Source organism: Hippocampus guttulatus, chromosome 3 (genome assembly GCF_054856545.1).
Source record: "Hippocampus guttulatus isolate MCC_2025c chromosome 3, RoL_Hgut_1.0, whole genome shotgun sequence".
NCBI classification, from domain to species: Eukaryota; Metazoa; Chordata; class Actinopteri; order Syngnathiformes; family Syngnathidae; genus Hippocampus; species Hippocampus guttulatus.
The window spans coordinates 26,340,208-26,364,933 of NC_141263.1; the positions used below are offsets into that span (position 1 = coordinate 26,340,208).

At 43.5% G+C, this 24,726-nt stretch overlaps 1 protein-coding gene across 2 annotated transcripts; it reads right to left on the reverse strand.

Annotated features, from left to right (window-relative positions):
* Nucleotides 1-3,999: 3,999 nt before the first annotated feature.
* On the reverse strand, nucleotides 4,000-24,635 carry cdh16 (cadherin 16, KSP-cadherin). Of its 2 annotated transcripts, XM_086107981.1 has the most exons (18): nucleotides 24,552-24,635; nucleotides 24,232-24,282; nucleotides 24,036-24,131; nucleotides 22,862-22,996; nucleotides 22,360-22,489; nucleotides 21,842-22,000; nucleotides 21,415-21,611; nucleotides 17,020-17,145; nucleotides 15,963-16,113; nucleotides 15,148-15,360; nucleotides 14,347-14,423; nucleotides 11,791-11,982; nucleotides 8,884-9,125; nucleotides 8,674-8,804; nucleotides 7,722-7,961; nucleotides 5,112-5,228; nucleotides 4,616-4,732; nucleotides 4,000-4,499 (listed from the first exon to the last, which is right to left on the reverse strand). In XM_086107981.1, the coding sequence occupies exons 2-18, from the start codon at nucleotides 24,274-24,276 to the stop codon at nucleotides 4,399-4,401; spliced, it is 2,469 nt and encodes an 822-aa protein (XP_085964107.1). In that variant the 5' UTR covers nucleotides 24,277-24,282; nucleotides 24,552-24,635; the 3' UTR covers nucleotides 4,000-4,398. The 2 variants fall into 2 exon arrangements, with proteins under 2 accessions (XP_085964107.1, XP_085964108.1); XM_086107982.1 differs by lacking the exon at nucleotides 24,552-24,635 and having other exon boundaries at nucleotides 24,232-24,473.
* Nucleotides 24,636-24,726: the final 91 nt, after the last annotated feature.

Consider the following 24,726-nt stretch of genomic DNA (forward strand, 5'->3'; position numbering starts at 1 on the left):
CTGATTTGGAGGTGAGAAGGGAGCACTTGCGCAAACAATAGTCACAGAACCACTTGGCATTAGCATGCATTGATTCCTACTGCGTCTCGATTTGAAATGGTCGATTCTCAGCCGCCTGTCTTGTAGACTGAAGTGAAAGAGTGATTGCAGGGTCCAAAGTGCCTGAAATAGCAGCAGTGACGCATGTTACAGCATTTGTCAATGCATTTCTTTCGTCAAACAGTTCAAAACCACTTTCAGCAAAATCACGCCATCACACAGGGGAGGCGTATTCACGGCTAATTTTGTTTTCTCTCTCCTGATTTCCAAGTATTTATTTTTTTCAAGGGCCTGTATAATGGGTTTATTTGGGGGCTTTAAAGCCATAGATGGATATACTTTCTTAACGCTATATTTCCTAAAGCCTGGACATATTTGTTGAGCTACAGCAGATGCGGACTTCAGTCATTCAGAAAATTTCCGCAAGTGCGATGGGGTTTTGCAACGTTACTCCTGACACTCATTTGTCATTCACACAGAAAACCTTCGGACCTCCTCAAATGCCATGCCATTTAGTCAAAGTGACCAAAAGAGCAAGCGCCGGTGAAACAACTGAGAATGTTCCAAGGGCTAATGTTAATGTTTTGAACCTTTTAAGTGAAAAAGTTTTGGTGAGCTCAGTTTTATGGGGAAAAAAAAACAGACTCCCATCATTTCTCATGATAGCTGCTTCTGTTCGACAGCAGACCAGGGAAGCATGCACGGTATTATCCATCCATCCATCCATTTTCCGAACCGCTTGATCCTCACTAGGGTTGCGGGGGGTGCTGGAGCCTATCCCAGCTGTCTTCGGGCAGTAGGCTGGGGACACCCTGAATCGGTTGCCAGCCAATCGCAGGGCACACGGAGACGAACAACCATCCACGCTCACATTCACACCTAGGGACAATTTAGAGCGTTCAATCAGCCTGCCATGCATGTTTTTGGAATGTGGGAGGAAACCGGAGTACCCGGAGAAAACCCACGCTGGCCCGGGGAGAACATGCAAACTCCACACAGGGAGGCCGCAGCTGGAATTGAACCCGGTACCTCTGCACTGTGAAGTCGACGTGCTAACCACTGGACTACCGGGCCGCCTTGCACGGTATTAATTAAAGACAATCATATGTGATGACACAATCAATTGCAATCAAAACGCAAACAGAAGTGATGCTTTGCACTTGATTTCCCCTCTTGAGAATATAGAAATGAGTCATAGATTAATTCTTTTTTTTTTATGTCACAAAAAAAAATTTCTCGTGAAACCAAGTCCAATTAACAATAGATGAGAATTTCTCTGAATGAATATGGTTCACAGTGGTTGCTTGGCAACCTCAAGGTCCAGACTGCAGATGTCTCAGCAAGGAATGAAGAAACATTTCTCAGACTGAATTTTAATTCGGCGCAACAACATGCAGTTGCCTGTTTGCCAAAATGTGATTGTATCGCATTTTCCGTACTGATCGTTATGCTGCCGATGAGCGAGAACCTATTTCGGCTGACTAGACTGGTCACCGCCTAAATCGCAGGGCACAAAAAGACAGCTGTTCACGCTCACATTCACACACGTGGATAATATTCACTGTTTTTTGGATGCACTTCAGGGAGAAGCACTCCGAAATTGGTTGTGACATGTTTACAACGAAAATAAAGCCAATCAGATTCTGATTCTGATCACTTCAAGTATTTGATGGCCCCAACACGCTTTTTATTTTTATTTATTTATTTTTGGTGGGGGACTCCATAGAGCACTGGTGTCAAAAATAACATTGAGATTTTGCAAAAATATTCTAACCCAGATTACGCTCATTGGAACAAGAATTGAACAAACTATTTGAATTGACTTGACTGATTTCAAAACTAGTAATCCATCAATTTGTTGTGTACAAGTAATAATGCGGTAAGACGATTAAAAACGTTTTTGTGGTTTCACTGTCATAATGGCCCTCCGGGGGAAGATGTCACTCCAAAGTGGCCCGCGACAAAAATGAGTTTGACACATGTGCCATCGAGGAAGGCTGGAGCTCAGAACGGAAATCAAAATGTTTGTATTTCTATAAAAACAGTGATAATGATGAGTACGTTTCCTTATAAACACATTTCCCCAAAATATTTGGCTACTCTCGTGTTGTTTATGCCATAAATTGCCTCCTCCCAAAATAAATGTCCATTTACTTACATGTACAACCAGCAACCCATCAATCTATTTTATAGACTGCAGGATTCAGCATTCGATTTTATTTTTTTTATTTATTTTTTGCTGTCATGTGGCCCCAGTTCAGATGTGGGTCATGGGAGTGTGAATTTAAAAAAAAAAAAAAAAAGTGAAACCAAAGATTAAAATAACCACAGCTGTGACGGGAACAGAGGGTGGGGGTGATTATATTTGTTAATCAGTCATGGAAAATAGAGCGGTCACTTGGGGAAACATGAACACTGCTTTTGTCCGTCAGTGTCCATCCCTAATGGGATGGATGAGCTCTTTTTCCAAGCTGCGTGATATGATTGCAACCTTCAGCCCATTTTCTCTCTGCGGCATGGCTCATTGCCTCCTAGAACTTGATCCCGTGCCACAAACTGTCCAATTCCCCTCTGCCCTCTCATCTCACTCAAGGTTCTTTTCCTCTACGGATATAAATAGTCGATTATAAAAAAAGCGATGGCTGTGTGGGGCAACAGCAGCTTTGTCAGGATTTTTGGTGAGTCGTGATTATACATCGAAAGTGTCCAGTTCCTATTGCGTTGATATTAACGGGGGAAATGTGGGAACATAAAGTTTGCATTATCCAACAAGTACGAGACACAGAAGATGCATTGGATGAAGAGGAAGGCTTAGAGCAGCTGTTTGTTGCACAAAGCGAAGGTGAAACTGATAAACACCTCAAAAGCTCGGACCCGTGATCTGCGTCAAATCGGCAGCCTGGACCAGCAGCAGCAGCAGGAGCGACTCCTTGGCAGAAAGAAACAACTTCACCATTTCGCCAGCCGTTTTGAGGCGGCTCCGGCGGCAACTGTCGCTCCAGCTTTAACCATCAACAGCCAGCCACTCATTCTGCAAACTGCCAATGTGAGATGTGCTCTTCAGAGCATCAACACCCACAACGTGCTGTTGAGGTATTTGCTTCTATCCCTGTTGCACCGCTCTGTCCCCACGTGTCTGAAAACATCCACCAGAGTGCCAGTTTCCAAAGCAGACTTCAGTGACTGGGCTGAGCGATTAGGCTGGTGGCATTCACACCTGCAATCATCAAGTGCCTCGTGGGTCTTCCACCCACCCTGGACCTTCTCCAGTAGGCATAGAAGAGCAATAGTTTAAGTGATGATGCCCTCCACACTGTACAGCACCACTTGGGAGTCACCTGGGACCTATGCGGGGCTTTTTGTGGATGACAGCTCCGTTTTCAGGAGGATCCAAAATATCCAATTGCACAATAGCACAACATGTAGACTTTTTGATGAATAGGCCTTCGTTATTTTGCATGGGCACTCACCACTCCTCCACCCTGAAACTGTGCAGAGGTGGCCCACAAGGCTGCGTGCTAAGTACCTTCCTTTATTCTGACTGCCACTAAAGCCATAATCTAATACCGCCACACGTTTGGGAGCGTTCTGACTGGCCTCTTGATGTGGTACACGGGAGTCGCTCAGGAGCAGAGAAAAAGGCTCGGCAGAGAATTATGAAAACTGCAAAAAAACATCAACGACCTCATGAAGGACATCTGCACCGCTTGCTGCCGACACAAGTCACACAACAACCCTAAGCGCCCTTTCCACACTACTCACCACCTTTTTGAACTTTTCTCGTATGGAAAGTGATTTGGGTCTATTAACACATACGCTGCAATATTCGTGAACGGTTTCCATCTTACCCATAACTACATTGAACAATGAACTCAAACACAAATGTATGTCTAATTTATGTGGCCTACGCGCACTTTGGCAGTGCTGTGGGGTAAATGAAGGAATACTGATGTGTAGAGATGTGTATTTAATTGATTATTTATTTTTAAGGGTATCAAATAAACAAGCAAAAAAAAACCCCCCAAAAGACAAACAAACTTGTGTTGAATCTTATTCTCCGTTAATCTGATTATAGTTTTACAACAATCTATTCATGTCACAAGGCAAGGACTAAAGGAAAAAGAAACCGTGGCTATTCCTAAATATGACATATTTGCAGTGTAAAGAAGGCACAAGTGCAAACAACGACACCTAAAATGACATGAAATACAGCAAAAAAATATCATCATAGCTCAAACACCAGACAACCTAAAAGCTAAACCTAGTTATGACGTGGCAAATCCTCTACACAACAGCAGAACTTGAACTGGAGCATGACTTTCAGTAAGCAGAGTGGTTCCATCAGCGCATTGGACACGTTCAGATGGACATTTTCAAGGGAACTCTTTCCTGGTTTGTGTTACCCGGCTGTTTGGGGTTCTGGTATGACAGTCGCACAAATACGACAACGAGGATGGTTCCTGATTGAAAAAGAAATTAATCAGTACAATAACAAAACAAAAAAAAAACAATTTAATAATCCATCAACAGCATCTGTATTTGACAATAAATGTGATGTTGTGAAACGAATACTAACCGATGACCGCAAATGTGCCGAGCAGGGTGCCCACCGCAGACTGGATGGTTGGCATGCCCTGCAGCTGCTTGGCTGCCATTTTGCAGCTTCCCCTGATGTTGCAAGGACACACTGTCACTACAAAGAAGAAGACAGAAAGGCTCTGTCATCACACTACGTAGCACAACAACCAGGTCAAGTCAGGGACAGGCTCGGGATTTGACTGCCATTCTTTCGATATTTAAATGTTTCCACCTGCAATAATTTATTGACCAAACAACTGCGGGAGTATGTGAAATAAACTCAGACTGGACAGGCAATCCAAATCCCTCACTTATACGCTTCATCAAATTTGTACACGAAAAGGCCCAGCCCGTTGTCATTGTCAACTGACTCTTTGGCCGTAGGGAATCCCCCCCCCCCCCCCCCTCCTATTACCTGAATAGAAGCTAAAGTGGCACACAAGGGCCTTGCGACCTCCGTGGCTCTGGCTCAGGAGCAGGAGTCTGGCTATTACCTGGTAAGTTTATGAAGGTGCTCCTTGGAGGAGAGCTGCTGTCAGAGATGGTGAAGGGCACAGTATAAACCTCGGGGGCCAGATATGGCGTGTTCAACGACAGGTTCGTGTGAGTATCTGAGGAGGGAAAACAAAAACAAAAACAAACACACTCAATTGCATCGTGATTTGCTCCGTTGCTGGTAATGACAATTCTAAGCGTGACAAGGATGGTTTGTCCTGACTTGACAACATTCAGCCACGTGGAACTGAGTGACAGGTAAAAGCCAACACGTGAGAGTTGTATGGGTCTGGTTTGGAAGAACTTCAGAGACCTGAGCTCAAACCCTTCAAATACCTTGAACCACAACGGAGATTGCGGGTTCTATTTTGGCGACCTGTGCATGGTTAGCCTGGATCTGCACAGAGGTGGGTAGACCGAGTTTTGGTATTTTTGCAAAGACTTGAGAGCCGGCGCAGTTAAATGATCAAATTGGTCCAAATCGTTTTCCACTACCTGCACCAATACTTCGACATAATTGGTGAAACTAATCTTGTACTGGCATGAAAACCGAGAGGTGTTTACGTGCAGCTGCGCCATCTAGAAACATAAAGCCTTGTGAGTCTATCTCAAACGTATTTATGACCTCAAAAATGTTCTGCACTGTCCTAAAAAACAAACAAACAATTTAAGTTGGAACAACTTTAAAATATAAATGATTGACATTTACGGCAACAATCTCAGTTAGCAAAACAGATTTTTGACTTATTTTTAACTTGGGGGACAATACAAGGGACAATAAGCTCCGTAGACTCCCATTTTGTTGTTGAAAATCTGGGAAAGCCACATTTCACTGTCGCAAACGTGAAAATATTTTGTTGAATTGCTCAACTTAAAATTGGAGCGAAGTTTGCTGCCTTGTAGTTTTGAGTCCTTTTTTTTTTACAGTGTGGATGAATGGACAACAGATTTTAGGTTTGCACATGCATGAGCGCGCACACACACACACACACACACACACACACACACACACACACACACCAAACTCTGACTGTCCGTCTCGCTTGCAAACCCATTTTGCGTTTCTTAGTGGCATAACACCCACACACTTTTGTGGAGTGTGCTGGAGAGGGACTCTATCTTATCCGTGCAAATCAGTTTAAAATACACGACAAGGCTGTATGACGTGAGACCGACCCTGCAAACAGAAGCGTTTATCAACTTGTTTGAACCCTTATCGGAGCTGCTTACTTGCACCTTACCATCACCATACCCCCCCCCCCCCAAGCCCCGCCTTACGGTTCAACGCATTTGCCAGCCAAAACAGCAAGAGCTGCGTCACATTTGCAACCTCTTTTATTTTTCTCCTCCGTGCGCTATTTCATACGTGGCTTGACACCATGCAGGTTGCCTTTTGTAGGCTTTTACAATGACAAAGGTTGATCACATGAAACGCATCAAATACAGACCGGATGAGTCATGACCACTTACTGCGAGGAAAAATCGGAGTTAAGTGGGGCCTCATTTGCATCGATGGGCACAAAAACAGCAGCCATTAATGACGGCACTTTTCTGGGCGATTCCTATTTTAGCCTCCCTGAGCTGGAGATTCATTCAAGTTATAACTCGGCAAACCGTGTGGTGCGTTTCGACTTGGCCTCCTGCGCACAACGAAAAAATGGTGTGTCAAATTAGCTGAGTGAAATCAAATCATCTGCATCCAGATCCATTTTTCAAGAACTAATACTTGATCTGATCCAGAAGAATTTCTTTTTTACAACCACTTCAGGAAAAATATCAATTTTCAGTGTACCCCCTAAATAAAATCCAGTACAATGGATCAGTGGGGATTGCCTCGTTTAGTCGCTTTTGGCGTGAGGTGGGTCTATGGATACTACGGATACCAGTGAAGGGAATTGAACCGGCGATCTTCCATTTGCAAGACAACTGTCGTGTCTTTTGTGAAAAGAATCCATTGGATTCTCAAGCTAACAGAAACAAGCTTCCATGCAGGTAGAGCAACAAGGCGAGGTGACGGTTTCCTTGACTACGGATGTATGAGCATTGCCTGGCTGTTATTCAGAAAACCTTTTCATTGCTGTCATCATTTTAATAGTTTTGTGGAATAAAAAGGGCAGAGATTGTACTGGCCACGCTTGTTCGGCGCACTTCAAAGCATTCGCACAGAAACAGAATACAACATTTTGCTGACCGAATGGTTAGTTTGGTTTGTTAAAGGTAGCTTTTTTACCTGGAAGGATACAAAATATAATGACCTAGAGGACAGAAAGAGCTACCTAGTTGTTTCGCAGTTAAAATCAAAACTATTCTTGCTGTCATACAATGTGATCTAAATAAAACTCTGACTTGGGGTTTTGGATAAACGAAAACGTTGTCAGTCCCTAATTAACTTAGCATGCATGTTTTGACCGCCTGGAGAAAACCCACGCAAGCACGGAGATTACGTGAAAGCTTCATACAGAAAGGTCAGACCCATCATTTCCATTTGTCCTTTAGTGAATGTCCCTGGGATTGTGATGGTATAGTGCATGCTTTTTTTCTAAACGTGACATTGTGCTCTGGCTAGAAGGTAATCAAGGGATGCCACGGTGATGTCCAGTCGTGCTCACCATTGATGGGCGTGAGCTTCCAGTTGCGTCGTACTGTCGCGTCGCTCCTTAGCGAGAAGTTGAGTCTTCCTCCGTGCTGCGGCCCGTCGCTGTCGCGCGAGGCCAGCACCAGCGCTTGCTCTTCCCAGCGAGGGGTACATAAGTACTTCCACGAATAGTCACCCACCAACACTGGACTGTTGTCATTCACATCCAGAATTTGCACCGTGACCAAAGTTGAGGCGGATAAGGAAGAGTTACCTTGAGCAAAGAAAAATATTTTTAAAAATCATGACACGGGTAGGTTTGGAACAACTCAAGATATTTCGACACTTAATGGCATAAATCTAACGTTGACACCACAATGCACGTATGGGAAGGTGTACCGATTAGGGCTGATCTTCATGAAGAATGAGAGGTCTGTCTGTTCTTATATTGTGAGTACACACATAATCATGATTGGATTACCGTATTTTCCGCACTATAAGGCACTTCGGAGTATAAGGCGCACCTTCAATGAATGGCCTATTTTCAAACTGTTTTCATATATAGGGCACATAGAACAGAAGCCACAATTGTGGCTGTGATTGCATTCTGCATCCACTAAATGGCGCTATGCTAAAGAGAATACAACACAATACAGCTTTTTTTATGTCGAGCTTTCACAACCGCTGCAGCTGTCACAGAGCACTTTAGAGAATATTTAAAATACTACGCCCAAGAAATTTAAATATTCATCCATATAAAAGGCGCATCGGATTATAAATCGCACAATCGGCTTTTGAGAAAATTGAATGCTCGTAAGCGCGCCTTATAGTGCGGAAAATACGGTAAAACGTTTCTTGGGACGCGCCTATGCCATCTGGAAGATTTGCCGTCAACAGAGACCTTTTTAGGTGCGCCTCGTAGTGCGGAGAATACGACAATCAATTATTTGCGCTGCACTAATGACTAATAATGAAATCCATCTTACGTCCATCCACTGCAATGACCTCCATAGTGTATGTACTGTTCTCCTCTCTGTCCAATGCTTGCACCGTCTTCAGCTCACCTGAGTATTTGCCAATTGAAAAGTACTTCTTGGTGTCCCCCTGGAGAGAATATCTAGAAAGAAAAGCACATAAGTCTCTGCGGAACTTAAAGGTCGATAATTTTGTCAGAGAATGGTGAGAGTGAGATTTGCCTGATAGGATGAGAGTCAGGGTCATAGCCTCGGATAGTGGCGATAACCCGCCCTGGTTCTTCGCCCTCTCTGACAGTCACCTCATAATGGCTTTGAGATAGAACTGGACCTTCATTTACATCGTCAACATAGATCGATACAGTTGCCGTTGATGAAGGACCATACCGGCCCCGGACCAGAGCGACTGGGTTCTGGGCACTTAGAACGAGGATGTATTCACTCTCACGCTCAAAGTCAATGACCTGCTTGGACAGAAGGAAAGCACAAAATGTAGTTGAGTTGTTTGGAACTTTTTCAACACAAACGGTTTCTTCATTCAAATTAAGACCAGTAAAGTGGATTGCGTGGACACTGCAAAGGGTCTCACATTATGTTGCAGTCACGACCACACCAGCTAAGACATTGACGAGGCTAGAGTGGATCGAGACGGAGACAAGACCAAGACTTGTGGATGGCGAGACTGAAACAGGACCAAGACTTATGGAGGTCGAGACTGAAACAGGACCAAGACTTTTGGAGGTCGAGACACTCCACGCGACACCGGGAAGGCAGCACAGCACTTGCATTCAGGGTTTCTCAATGACCACAGCAGCACTGGCCGGTTCTCGACTGGTCTTGATCAAAAAGTCGGAGTCCGCCCTGTCCGAGACTGAGACAAGACCGAGTAAAAATTCCTTTGATTCCGAGACACGACCCTTAAAAGTGCTCTCGAGATCAAGACCGATCTTGAGAGTTACAACACTACATCACATGCATGGAGCTCAAATTTGACTCCCCATTTGTTTTAGAATCATATGTCAGAAGTAGATGCATCTACCTACCACCGGGATTAAGAAAGGGAGAAAAGGACACATTATTTCTCCCGTGAAATGTAACGGCAGGAGAAACCGATGCATTAAAACAAGAAAAGGTCAAAGTGCTATAATGGGGAGATGTACCAGAGGCACGAAAGTGGGGCGGGGGACATCAAAAAAGAGGCAACTCCAGGAAGGAGATGACTCTTGGAAGGGGTGACGAGACCCAGCCAGCCCACTCACAAGCTTGAACGCAAACAATCAGCCGGAGGAGCCGTGCAAAAAGATCTTATCAAACAACTGCCGTCTGACATCAGGCTGCTCACGCTCACTGCGTCTCTGTTGCCAGGGAGAGAGAATGCAGAGCTATGGCGGGGGACGAATGGGTAACCGTCGCTGACTGGAAGTGACGCATCAACCACTCATTGTGCATCAGCACATTAGATCATATGCACCCTCTATCTTGTCAATGCAGTCGTCCAAGCAACTCCTGTCCACGAGGGCTTATTCCTGATGTCAATAACAAAACATAAGAGTTCATGCAGCCTTTTTTTCTTTCTTTCTTTTTTTTTTTTGCATCGTCATCATTAAAAGGGATGTCGTCCCATGCGTGAGATTTCACGCTGGGTCCTCTCCAACTCCATCTTCCTGCCACCAGTCAAAAATCTATGGATGTTTGGTTTGTTGCAAGTGTGAAATGTGGAAAACAGTGTGAATGCAAGTGTGAATGTCTGTCTCCTTTTGTCAGCCCTTTCAGTTCAACTTTTCACTGCACATTTCATTATTATGAGTCATCTGAAGTATCGTATCCATTTCAGCAGAATTATTGAAGTTTTTAGTCCGGCGCACTAGCCTGTGTGCTTAACTGCCACTGGTCTCTGCACATGCAATCGAATTATTCTCTCTGGCTGTGAACAGAGTGTGGCTTCTAGTAATGAAACACGTCTGCCTTCCGGCAAGGACCTCACATGGTGACGCCAAAAAAAAAAAAAAAAAAAAAAAGGAAATTAATTCCAAGAGCGCATGATTTTTCACTGGGGCTCTATTTGTGAAGTATGTCAGCATTTTTAGTGAATAACAAGAAACAAATTGCACTTTAAAATGTCACGACCCACCTCATAGTTAAAATGCCTAGAAACAATTGGATATGCCAAAACCAACCGTAGCCCTTTAAACAAAACAAATCAGAGCTATTTGATATCACCGCTAAAAACAATCAATAACCATCTGATATGAAAGTTGGTCTTTCAGACATTGACTGCCGTCGTTTATAGTTTAACAGCTCTCGCAGGAAGGCTGAAAGCCAAAAACAACCTGCTGGCTTACGTGAGCCAATACAATACAATAGCATTCATTTTAAGCAGGGTATATGCATATTGATAATCGGACCAAATTTGATGTATCTGTGAAAGACTATCCTGTGTGAACATATTGTGGCGGGAGGTTTGTTGAGATTCAATTTCACCCACAAATCGGCTTGTAAAAGAGGAGGGGCCGGCAATCGTAAATGTTCAACAAATTCAATATTACTACGTGTGTGGTCATCAACGAGTTTGGCAATTCCACTAACTCGATGATTGTCACATGAAATGGAATTATAGCCACAGGATACGAAGACAGGAGCAACTTTGTTTGTGTAACACGTCGGAAGTCATTCGTCATCATAGAAATGACAAGGAGAAAGAGTTTGCATCTGCAATGTTTTTGTTAGGTAAGCTAGCAGTTAGCCTGGCTTGTTTCATTTCTTTTGTTACTTTTCCTTAATGCTTTTTTCTGTAAATGAACACATGAAAGATGATATCGCTAATTAGCTACCTATAAAGTAGCTAACTAGCTTGCTAGCTCGGTAACATTGAGAAATTTGTATCACTTGGCAAATTATTGCTCTTGCCAGTATTATGAAACGATGAAACTAGCAGTAGACATTTTAGATACTCTTCTTGTCTTCAAAAGAATCATGAATACATCAATTGTTAATAATATTCAACGGACAATAATTTTGGATTGGAATCCATTTCCAATGTTAACATCAATACTAATGCACTTCAATGAAACAATAGAGTTCAAGTAGAGGATTTTTTAGGGGGGTGGGGGCAGGGGCGAAACTGTTTACCTTTGAAAGGACAAGTGAAACCTCGTTGGTCTGCCTGTCCATCAGTAATGAGAATACCTCTTCCTCGTTTCCAGATTCCAAATGATAATTCACTTGCCAGCTGTCACCTCCTCGAACATCAGCATCGCTTGCCAGCACAGCTGTTACTGTGGTGCCCACTGGAGCATCCTCAGAGATGTGGAAAGGTCCATACTGGCCCAGGAAGTGACAGAAAATGTATTATTGCGTGTGCAGCTGGGATTACCAGACAAACGATTATTCACGGACATTTTACCGAACACAATTTCAAAGGAGCCCGGAATCAACAATTGCTTCCAGCTCTTGTGGGAGGAGTTTAGACCCTGTAATAATCTTTGGTGATTACCTGAGCCCTCTTTCAGGTCCCACATCAATCACTTACTCTTCTGGAGGAATGTGAAAAAATGCTCACAGACCCCAAAATCCTGTAGAAAGTCTTGCCAGTTGAAGCCACAAAAGGGGATCAACTCAATTGTCCATGTTCACGTCATGTAGGTGCAACTCTACTTTTGTCCACATTTAGTACAGGGTGGGATACAAGTATAAAGCTTTAAAATATTTGGATGCAATTACATTCACAGTTTTTATCCCCCCCCCCCCCTCCGAATGTTTTTCTTCCTAACCTCAGAGTTGCTTCTCCGCCTGTTCCTCCCTTTCCTCATTCCTTTCTGGTCTCTTTTGTTCCCTCCTGTCTTCACATCGACTTTTCATTGACGCATCCCGACATCCTCCCTTCTTTCCGACCTTTCTGCCTTTCGTCTGACATTCCCTCTTTCCTTCCTTCCATCCCACCTAGTCTTTATTCATGCATCCTTACCTCCTGCCTTCCTTCCTTGCACCTCAGTCTGACATTTTACCGATGACATTCACGACACGATCCTTCCTTCCATCTGAACTTCCTTTGTTCCCCCTTTTCCTGTCTGCCCTCAGAACTACTTTTTATTTCATTAATTGTGCTTTCTTCTTTCCTTTGCTGAAAAGAAATGTTTCCGCCTCCCATCCTTTTGCACCTGTCGAGTACGCCTTGGGAATCCGCGGTCTTTATGAATCCCAGACAAGTGCTTAGACCTACTTTTGGCCCACCCTATGTTGCGGCCTGTTGCCCTCCCGGTGTTGGTTAGCCTTTATTAACGCCCGTTTATACAGCCTTGCAATCTGCCACTCACTAATGTCCTCTAGTGAAGCAGCATGCCTCTGATCTGGCTGCCCCAGCTGCAGGGTCGCTGAACCCAGCCCTGTCACCACTCACCTCCCACATCGGCCTCGTCGCCGTCGCCTTCGCAGGGTGATGGAAAATGCTGCACTGCTCAGGCGTGACCTGCTCAAGAGCATTTTCCACCTCACTGTTTGTGTGGGTGTATCTGCAGTGGTGATCACATGAGCAAGTATGAAGTGTAAGGTCTTAATGGGTAAATATTGGGTAATAACATTTTATCTGTTCAAGTGTTTATGCAGAGATGAACTTTGGTAGTAATAATTTTCATCCATACATATGTTGTCTTCCTTAGGGTTGCAAGTGAGGAGCAGAAAATTTCAGCTGACCCCGAGCGAGATGCGCGGTTCAGCCTGAACTGGTTGCCAGTCAGAAAGGGCGCGCGTAGACAACACCAATTCAGTCGAAGGTCAACTGTGAGGGAGTCTTGCTAACCATCTGCACGCTGTGCTGTTGTTCAAATTTTTCTTTCTGCCCAAGGCAAAAAAAAAAAAAAAAAAAAAAAAAAAAAAAAATTTGCTTGAAGCTTTGAAGCACATTCTTTCATCGCCCCTAATGTGTGTACAGCCTGTCAGAGTCACTACAGGAGGACAAAGTAAAACAGAATGACTTAACACAGCATGATGGCTCTCCCACACAACCCTCAGCCGTCATGACTATTTTCTGTTATATGTCACATGTGGGCGGGAGCGGGTGGGCTCTGTCTAACGGCCTTCAGGCCATCCATCACCAATGTCATCTATCTTGTGCAGGGTCACAGGAACCTACTGTATATCTCTGCTGAGATTGGATAACAGGCGGGGGTCACCTTATACAGATCAGTCAGTCCGAGCCAAGACTACCACATATTGTACACTTCCTGCTCAGTAAAATTGCGTTTCCATACAAGCAATTGGGATCCTTGGGAAAAATAACAGTGATTGTAAATCTTGATTGACGGTGGGAGATTATGAAATCATTTCTGATGTCATTTTCACCCTCTCACCCTACATTTGCTGCAGGGATGACTGGGGGCTGCTCTAAAATTACACCAGTGGAAACTTTCTTTCCAAAGGAAGCTAATGTGATTAAGAGCAGTGTCTACTTAGAATACAAAGAACAGAATAAAACTCAGATAACACGTTGCCATCTCGCTGAGCTTTGGATTAGGGGGTAGCGCTTTATTTAGTTTACCGCCAGGAAAATTAGATCAGTGACCTGCAGAGTCATGGTCTGCAGTCAAATAGCCGCTTATATTCGTCTTTTCTTTGGTGATTGGGTGGGGGAGGGGCTGTTATTGCCAAAAGTAGAGATTAGCATGTTCATTTCAGCGAGTTCTGTCTTACCTCATGTTGGGAGAAGACCGGTGCATTGTTGTTTTCGTCTTGCACTGTCACCACCACAGTACAGGAACTGTTCAGACCTGCCAGGCACATTATTACACCTTTTATTGGTGACTCAGGGTCAGGCCAGAATGCCAATAAAAGATGAGGAAGGAACAGCAAGTACCTCAATCTTGCCTCCATCTCATCCTCATGCATGACTCATGCAGCAGATGCTTCTACTTCCTGTTTATTGACCTTTCGGCGTTAACTAGGTTACCGCCGTTGTTGATGCACAGCGATGGCAGTTGATATTCGATGTATTTGTCTTTTCCAAATCAATACGATGTCAACTAATCGAGTCTTCACACCCAAACACAGTGTACAATATTTATTGATGGCTTTTTCTTTTCGGGAAAAGCGACGGGTTACAGCATGAACGCCGCAGGCTGCGTTCAGAGGCGGCCGAACAATGCGATGCCCCCTCCACCCATCAGTGAGCAAAGAAAGGTTATCATTGTGATTGTAGAGTTTAATTTCTTCTGTGACCACTCAAAATAATTTGATCTCAATCCAATTCAAATCAATTCTGCAGGTACTGTGCTGTGCCTTCTTGCGTGTGTGCGTTGGACACTTTGGGCAGTATAATAAGAGACATATGGATAGACAGTACACGGAGACATTAGAATTGCAGCAGCAGCAGCAAAAACAAACAAAAAATGTGGCCGTCACAACTAAGGATTCAGAGAGGATAAAGAATATATGCCTGTGAGTATCGGTGTAGTATCTGTCTACATGTGTCATGGATAAGAACTATTGAGTCACCTTTTGCGTCTTCAGCGGTGATGGTGAGCGTGTACTGCGGTGCGGTTCCCTCCATGCTGTCTGCTTGGACTGAAATGACACCCGAGTCCCGGTCCACTCTGAACAGAGCGCGGGGACTCTCTGGGATTTGGCCAACCAAGCGGTAGAAGATCCGCACGTTATCCGTCTTGGGATCGTCATTATCAGCTGCCTGAACGGTCAAGATCTCCGTTCCTGGGGAGAAAGTCAAACATGCGCCAGCTGGTTTGGAGCTTCTCTTGTGTTGTTTGTTTTTTGGAACATATTTGGATTCTCTTTTTAAACAAAAAATGAAACATTTACTTAATTCCGCAATTAGTAAATTACTGCTGGACATTTTATAACTATTTAGACATGTACTGCTACAAAAAACACACACACACACTTTCCACTAACGACGCACTTGAATGCACCACAAGCTTTTTTTATGACTATGCAGTATAAAGGAGAGCAACATAGCAACAACGCTGTGCTACACTTTTTTTTTTTTTTTTTTTTAAACAAAGGTTTCCTCTATGCTCTTTGCGAAACTTTCAAGCTGCAATCCAGTCAAATGCCATCATTTCATTTATTTTTATCCACCCAGAATTACATCGCCATGTCTTTAATTAGAATAGGGCACAGTCATCCCCAGCACCTATTGCAGTGCCACCCTGTCACAGATTTGTCTTTGAAACATTAATTTCTTGAGGTGAAATATGTTTACAATGGCATGCAAATGGGCATTACAGTGCCTCAACTTTTGATGGCCTGATTGTTTTTTTTGTGTTTTTTTTGTAGTACATTTGGTCACCCACCTCGAGCAGCCAGTTCCTTGACCACGGTGTGGTACTGCGCCTGAGGAAACGTGGGTCGGTTGTCGTTGGCGTCACCCACCATGACTCTTAACTCCACCGGCTTGGCGATCTCTTGGCCGTCCGGACGCTCCACCACGATGCTGATGAGGAACTGACTCCAGCACAGAGAAGGCTTGTTTTCAAAATTTAAATTCTTGAAGCTTATTCAAGAATAATTTAGGACGTAATACTTTCAAACGAGATACAACTGATTAAAGACTTGAGTTTGGATCTATTATGTGATTCATAAATGAAGAAAACAGCAGCTTCTTATTCCATCAAATCAACTGAATTTTCTTCCAGGCTCCTGTTATTACGTGGATTCATTTTAAAACGTTCCAATGTATGGAAATGTTCTGTGACACCGACTGTTATTTGATAAAACATTGGCACTCTTTTAAATGCAAGTGGCAGAATTTCCGACCCAATCTAAAAGATTATCAGCGGTGCGTTTCGCACGTTTGTGATCTTTCACTAGAATCCCAAACAGCAGCCACTAAATTTCATATTAAATCAGTCATAAATTGCATGTGATGTTGGCAACACATGCAAATTTGCTGGTCAGCTCTGCTGGTTTTGACCCTGGTGCATAGAAATGCAGAGGTGACAGGAGTTTTGTCACAGGTGATATGGCATGACTCCTTCTTGTGACTGGCTGATGATGCGAAACATGAGAAATGTGCACGTTTGAAGATCAATTTAATGTTCCTTTCTTTTTTTGAATTGACTGACCAAAGCCGGAAAACAGGTGAGCTGTGGCCTTCGCAACGCGAGCCGGTCGTCAATCTGACGACAGATTCATTGGACAGCAGGGGGCGGTGCAGACAACTCATTATTGATTAAAAGTGAACTGTCGAGATTCCAACAGTGCTGCTTCAGCTCCTTTGACACAATATTCCTACCACATGTAAACAGAGGCTTGTAGCGACACTCGGGTGTCTCCATATTTTAAACACGACTAAAAAGCACCGCATTCGTTATTTGCTGCGGGAGATGTTTAGCTTGCGAGTTTACAGACCTGGTCTTGCGTTTCTCTGTCCAGTGGCGCGTTGAGATAAATGATTCCTTCTCGGCTGATGGTGAAGAGCATTTCTGGAAATTCCCCCTCGAGACTGTACTCTGCTTGACTTCCACTCCATTTCACCTTGACAAACATGCACACGGGCACTCGACGTGACATGAAACCAAAGACAGGAATTGTGTCATAACAGCACGTGAGCACAAGGCCTTGCTTTGCATGTGCGATAGAAAGTGATATGTTAATTGTCAACGTTGTCAATTCAAGCGGCCCCATCGACGTGAACCCAAGCAAGACGTTGTTTACATGATAAGGGGCTCACCGAATGCACGGACCGTGATGTGAAACAGAGAGCGTGGCCAAAACTAACGGCGCAGACTGAAGGGGATTTTCCATTCTTCTGTGCAGCCCTTGACGGAGTGCTGCGTGGCGCGGCTGAAAGAAACTCGGACGCAATCCAACAGCACCCAACAAGGAGCGGAGGCGAGTGCAGCCAATGCACACACGGCACGTGTGTCTGTCCTCCACGCACTGTCGCGCTGCCTCTGGAGATGAGTGGCCAAATGTTCCGCTTTTGTAAACATATCAAAACGTTACCCAGCTGGCTGCCTCTCGTTGTTCGTCTGTTTCTGGGCCTCCGGATAATAAAGAGTCATTGGATTTGTGTTGACAGGGTTCCTTCTGTCTCCCCCTCGACGATTTACGTGCGGCTTGCATCATTTTATGCAGACAGTAGAAATGCCCTACGTGTAACTAAATGAGGTAAGCAAATAAAGGATGAGTTCTCGCTTCATAACAACTGAATTAACAGGATTTGCGTTTGGCATTGAATTTATAACACTCTTGCGCACGTAGGCCAACATGAAGCAATGTCATGCAGTGTGCAAGGAAATGGTTTGGGGTCAAAATCCGATAATGGTTTTCTTGATATAATGCAGAGGACGAGACAAGCAAAACACGAATGTCCTCTCATTCCAAAAAAAAATAAAAATAAAAAGTTGGTTCTTTGAGCCACACATGGATGAGAACATGACCTTCATTCATCTGCTAAATGTCCCAACATGAGCACAAGGCAAGCAGTGCAGTTTGCTTTCGATCTAATCACTCATTGAACCTACTATTGACTCGATAGCACCAAAATCTAAATGAATATTATGTCAATCAATTTGCCTTCTGCTTCAGGAGGCCGCACGACTCGTACCAGTTAACCATAGAATAGAATGGCGAGGAAGCAAATCAAACATACTTTACAATGATGAGACATAACAAATAATTGACTTGAAAAAATGAATAAAAAGAGTTCAGCATTAGAACCTGAACGAAGCAACAAGCGACACTGTTGTCGCTGATGGAACCAAAATCGTGATAATTCATCTTAAATGGGTTTCCCACGGACATGAAAGTGCTCCTTCTTGGTCTAATCATTTCTGTTTTTCCTTCTGCTAGATAGTTTTTTTTTTTTTGTTAAATCAGAACGACTGACCGCCGAAGTTTTTCCTGTGCCTATTTACTTTCCCCAATGGCTTTTGTAATTCAGATCGAGAAAATCTTGGTTTCATAATGCTACTCTCAATCCCGCGAGACGCAGATAGCTTCCGCTGCATGTGGATATGAATCTCATTTGGCATTTGATCTCAGTTTAAGTGGCGATGACAAATGTCGAGAGGCGCACGTCAATTTTGCTTCCAAAAGATTTGCGGTGAAAGTGATTTAATGCAGCAAAGAGCCTTGACTAAACCATTCACAGAGAGCGACGCCTCTCTTCCACTCCAAAGTTTCACTAGATTGCATTACCAAGTCCGAGTGCTTTTACTGATTGCTTTCCACAATCGCACGTTTAGGCAGGAAATTAGAGGCATGTAACAAATAATAGAATGAAATAAGCCACCGCATCTCCAAATATAGATCCCAACAGTCTGGAGCGGGTATGAAAAGAAAAATACATGTACGCTACTTTGATAACAATCATTATGTGTAGATTACATTTCAGCATGTTTGAAAAATGCAATTGTCAGCGGCATAAAAAGCAATTTGCTAAAGAAGTTGAATGTGGCGATGTGGAGTAGCTACAGAAATATTAGAGGCGGAAGAACCCATTTGGAGCAGCAGTCACCAACGTTTTGGACACTGAAAGCTTCTTTTTCGGTACTGATGAATGCCAAGTTTAATGCACACTTCCGAAAGGTGATTAAATCACCTTGAATTATGTATGATTAGTATTAATGACATTCATCTGATCGTAGTGATTTCCCACAACGATGACTAATTATCGACAACAATTTAGCCAGGTCATAAACCCACAAAGGTCAAAATGCAACACTTCTCCATACTATTTCAGTCAATTTCTGCAAGTGTTTACATTGTCAAATTTTCACCTCTGCAACATTCCCGGGAAATCACAATGTCCCATCACTGGCGATCTATTTTTAGAACAGGCGGGCAGGCTACTCGTGTGGTGCTTGGGGGCTACCTGGTTCCCGCGGGCACCGAGCTGGTGACCGCTGCCCGAGCGTAAGTCCTTGAACGCGTCTACCGTCATTTTTGCTTTTAGGTTTGAGTCCTGCTGCCTACTTCACACCATTGAGGAATTATTTTTCGTGGGCGAACTGAGGTTTCCCCTGAGTAAGCGTCACATGTTTGTGATTTTTGTATGCCGAGGTGTGAGTCGGATGAAATGGTCCACTTTGTACTCCATTTATTCTAAACTAAACGTTATCAATACAGCACCGGGTAAGTGATTTTTGGGTATTTTCTGACTTCTCTGGGATTTGTACTTTTTTTTTTTTTCCACATTACTTGTGCCTACGAAAATTAAACATGCCTACACGAGTGATCGTGGGTGGACTGGGCTGTTGAACAGGAGTGATGAGAGGCGGAGGGCGAGTGTGGGGGTTGGAGACAGAAAAGCAGGAGGAGGAAGGGGGTTGCTGTGATGTTCGGGCCTCTTGGAACCAGCACGACACATTCCATCCAGGCAACTCAAAGCCAGTGTTCATATAAAATATTAAATTCATAAATAAAAAAAATAATGTATTATTATTAATATTGGCAGTGTTTTCTTTTCACCCTTGACTCGATCAAATGATTTTTTTTTTTTTGCTGTACAGGTCAGAATGTGATGACCCAGAATTTCATGTAGTGATTGTCCTCATTTAGATATATTGAGTTGAAATTCAATTGAAACACTGCTTTATTATTTTTCATGCAAGGAGAAAAAAACCCCTCACTGTGGTAGGCAAGTGTTGCAGGGGGAGAGAGTGATTATTCTGAGTTCAAGTGACTCTTCTCATCTCAGGATGTAACCCGAAAGGATCAATGACCTTTGAACAACATCAATAATTCAGCATTTGGTCATTCAGGAAGACCCGAGAAGCTCTAAAAAAAGAAGCAACGGGCAACGCGATGCAAGTCTTCTCCGTTCAGGTTATTGACAGTTGATTTCATTGTACTACAATTCCACAGATGCAATTGCACAAAACTCGACTCTGTCGCGACGAGTAGATTGCGTGGCTGGTGATCAAATTAGGAAGTTAAAAATAGCTTGAATGTCGCGGTGTTTCATTTGTACCTGGCTGTGGTCCCCAACCTTTTTTGTGTGAAGGACCCGCTGAGACAAGTACGTGTTGTTGTTCACGAGGTGGCAACCTTTTTTTTCCATTGCTACTTTTAAAACATTCATTTCAAACGGTGTTATTCTACTGTACATCAAATGTAGAATAAAATGGAATAACAAAGTAAACTACTAAGAAATAGACTAATAAGGAACAATAATTACGCTTAGTATAATTTTAGAGTTACGACCCTACGTACGGCGTTAGCATCATTGCTACTCGCAAAAGAGGACACCATCGCTTGCCGCTTTCATTCGGTGGCTGCCGGCTAGTGATTAGTCACTAAACCGCTCATGTTTGAGTGGGCAGGCTGTGCAAACTCTGCTCGCGTTTTCATGTTTCCCACTTGGTGCTCCTTGCTCAAATACAATACAACAGCTTTCTTGTGTCGCCTTGTTTTTGACGACATAGGACGCACCACAGCTTCCTCCTCCACGTCGCACGGGGAGGATTTTCTCTTGTCAAAACTGCTTTATCTTCGGAAATCGTCTCTGCCCAACAGCTGCATGTTTCGCTGTACGTTTGGTCGGTTTGTTACGACTGCATTACTTTCCGTTTACTGCTTCCTCTTTCATTTATGGGCGGATTCTTTTTATTTCAACTTGCAAAACAATGTTAGAAGGGTGACTCCGATTAGCTCGAGTCGCGCAGATTTCCGCCATGTCTGATAGAGTCAACCTGCTCTCAGCTCGCGGGTCTCGAATGGGCTGAGGCCCGGTGCCGATCCGCGGACCGGTGGTTGGGGACCTCTATGCTAGAGTACAAGCTGATGAGGCTGCTGTACCTGGGAAATGGCGATGGGATATGGGCCCGGGAGGTTCTCCTGCAATCGTACGGGATCCGGTGATGCCCAAGTATTGCCGGTCACTTCAACGGTGACAATGCCAGTGGTGAAGAAAGCGTTCGATTTCCCAGCCATGTCCTTTACCATCACTGATAGTTTATATCTGCCGCACATCTCGGGGTCCAGTGTTGAAGCTCCTGGTCATGATGCGAGCGTAATTCAGTACAACATGGTGCTGATTTACTGATGTTTCTAATAGCACGCATGTCAAATGAAATGCATTAAACACCATGTCATGTGTTTTAACCTTACGGTGAATCATAATCTTACCGTGGCTGTTTTGTTTTAAGTGCCATAGACGATGAATAGAGTTGAATATATATACGGAAATTATGTGGTGTGTCAGCTGTGACCTCGAAGGACTGACCGTCCTCAGTGAGGGAAACCTCTCCGGTGATGGAGTCAATGAAGAACATCTGCGGGGAGGGGATTCTGGGCGTCTGCTCCATTAGGCGGAAACGCAGCTCGGCGTGGGCGGTGTTGCGGTCATCCCGATCGAGCGCCTCAACCTGCATGAAGGGTATCCCTGAGAGTGGCAGATACAATGTCAATAAAAACCAGGGCAAGTCACCTTTATTTACGTACAATAGCGCATTTCATGCCAATGTGCTTCAAATTGTTAAAAATACAAAATTCGAATGCCCTTTTCCAACAAAGTAATTCAAGACGCTCAAAAACAAAAATGATTTAAAAAATACAAGAATTTAAGCCATTTGTAAGCAAAGAAAAATTTTTTTTTACTAAAATTACTGAAAAGAATATACGGCCGCAAGAACATTTTGGAAACATTGATTATCGAAAGGCTTTGAAAGACAATCATGGGGGGAGCATCATTTTCTTTCTCCCATGATGGAGATGAGTCATGTGGGCGGGGCTGGCTTTTACCTTTGAGAAGGCCCAGCTGCACGCTGCCCCGCATGCTCTCCTGAATGAACGCGGGCACGTTGTCGTTCTTGTCGACGACGCACACTTCTACCGTGAAGCTTTGGCGCTGCCCTGACATTCTGAACGACACCTTGTAAGAGCCAGAAACGGAAGAGGTGACTTTCAGACTTCTTTTTCCTCTAAAGACCTTCAGTGCACACACACCATCTTGAACATGTGTGAGACTGAGTGAGGAATTGCTTTTACATCCTTTTTTTTTTTTTTAAATCACACCATTGACAATCTATCATATTGCTCGGATATAATCTTTGGTGCATATTTAATTGGTTTCTGGTGATTGTGAGGAAGTTTTGGATTTTTTCAAAACATTTAATTTGATGTGACACATTGATTATTTATTGACACTATTTGTCAAATAAAAGACGATTAAAAAAAACAAAGAAAGTCACCAGAAGTCGAGTGTACATTTTCAAGAAGTTAAAAATTTTTTTTGATACAGTACCTGCAGTGAGTAGGATGGCTGCTTTTCTCGATCCAGTGGTTTTAGAGCATAAAGAAACTGCGAGTCCACTCCAAATATGCCTTCATCATCTCCTGTCACCGACAAGTCACTGTAATTGCCCGGAAGGCTGTGGAGCTGCGGAGCACACAATGTTAGCCTGATGAGCAATCACAAATTAGAGAAAAAAAAAAAGGTTTTCTTTGTGTCAAAAAGAAAAGGTGTTTTGCCACATTGGATGGCCATTCACTATCATCACGTTAAACCAGGCAGAATACAAAATACTTTGTTCTCTGTGCAGGAACCCAAACAGATCAATTTAAATCGAAAAAAAAAAACCTCAAAGCGTAAATATACAATTTTTGCTCGCTTATTCCCAAGTAAAAAGATGATGTCCATAAAAGGAGAACATAAGTGCAGACCACTTTCAGGAATGTTTAAATGCAGCACAATTATTACATCTGCTCCATTTATAGAACACCAAGTGGATTCCTCATCCTCTTCTGTTCTATTTGAGACGTTAATCACAGCAATTCTTTCCACAAAGAGTGACAAGAGTGTTGATGCAAGACGGGGCGATGACACAAAGCAAACAAAATCCAAGTGCCACATCACAATAACGTCGCACGCGATGGGAGTGACGCGAAGGCGAACAAAATCAAGCGTGGAGCAGCTGCACCGAATTGAAAAAGCTCAGCGCAAAGTCTTCAAAGCGAGAGCCAGCCAGGTGATGACGCCAGCATTCGCACTAATCTTCAACCTCGAGTGCGGAGCGAGAACAAAAGAGGCAGATGCCTTTGTGCCTTGCACTGTTTGATTTGTTATGAGCCATGTAATCTCACAAGCACTTTGGGGGAGGGGAAAAAAGATGTGCTTCCCTGTTGAATGGATTTCATTCTATGAGCATAGACACTTTTTTTTTCTATGACTGTGACTGATGCTGATGTAGTCCTTGTGTCTCCAACCGTCTGTTATATGATGCAATAAAATTGAACTCAGTAGTTCAAGGTTTACTTGATAATGCCCCCCCCCCCATAGACACCACACATCTCTGACGTTAAAAACTGAGAATAACTCAATAATCCTTTTGCAGATGCAATAATAATCCTTTTGCATCGCATGGCCAGTTTTAGTTTTTTCTTTCAGAACTTGTGAAGAAGATTCAAAACGGTCTCACCTTGGATAAATACCAGGGGAAAATGCCATCATAGTTCTCTGGCACGCCGATTTTAACATTTGCAGTCAAGCAGGATCCAAATATCTTGATCAGCACCTGCAGAACAACAAGATGGGGACATTTTTTTTCTCCACTTAGTCCTTTTAATTCCATGTGGCATTTTTTTTTTAATCAACGATATCTCTAGGGATCTTACTGTGACTGCAAAAATGAGTTTAAGTCCACTTCTGCGACCATCCATGACTCCCTGTGAACGTTAAAGCATTTAGACCCGCGTGGCTTCCGACAGGTACCAACAGCTTTTTGCCGTTACTGAATCACACGCGTGATATTGTTGATCCGTCACCTATCAAAAGTTAAAAGCGACGCCTCAACGGCCAGTACTGGCAGACTCAAGAAAGCCATATTAAAAAAACAAAAACAAAAGATGAAAAGCTCGGTAAGGTGAAATGAATCCCAAACATGTCTGAAGGGTTATTCAAGAAAATCTTCGCGGAAAGTTTTGTTGAATCCTACCTTCTTCAAACGAGTGCGTCCCCTGTGAGGTGTGAGCAGAGTTTAAATTGGCTGGAAAAACAAAAAGTCTTGTTCTTGTGCTCCTTCCGTGGATTAATGGTTAACACCTTCAAATAAGCGTGCTCAACTACCATGTTTCCTTCCTGGGAAACCAAAGCCGGAATGAATATTCAAG

Coding starts and splice junctions, on each gene's coding strand:
- cdh16 (XM_086107981.1), bottom strand. CDS start 24,276: ATGGATGGTCGCAGAAGTGGACTTAAACTCATTTTTGCAGTCACA. Junction 21,612..21,841: donor GGTTTCCCTCACTGAGGACG/GTCAGTCCTTCG, acceptor CATCATGACCAG/GAGCTTCAACACTGGACCCC. Junction 15,361..15,962: donor CAAGGAACTGGCTGCTCGAG/GTGGGTGACCAA, acceptor CTTTCTCCCCAG/GAACGGAGATCTTGACCGTT.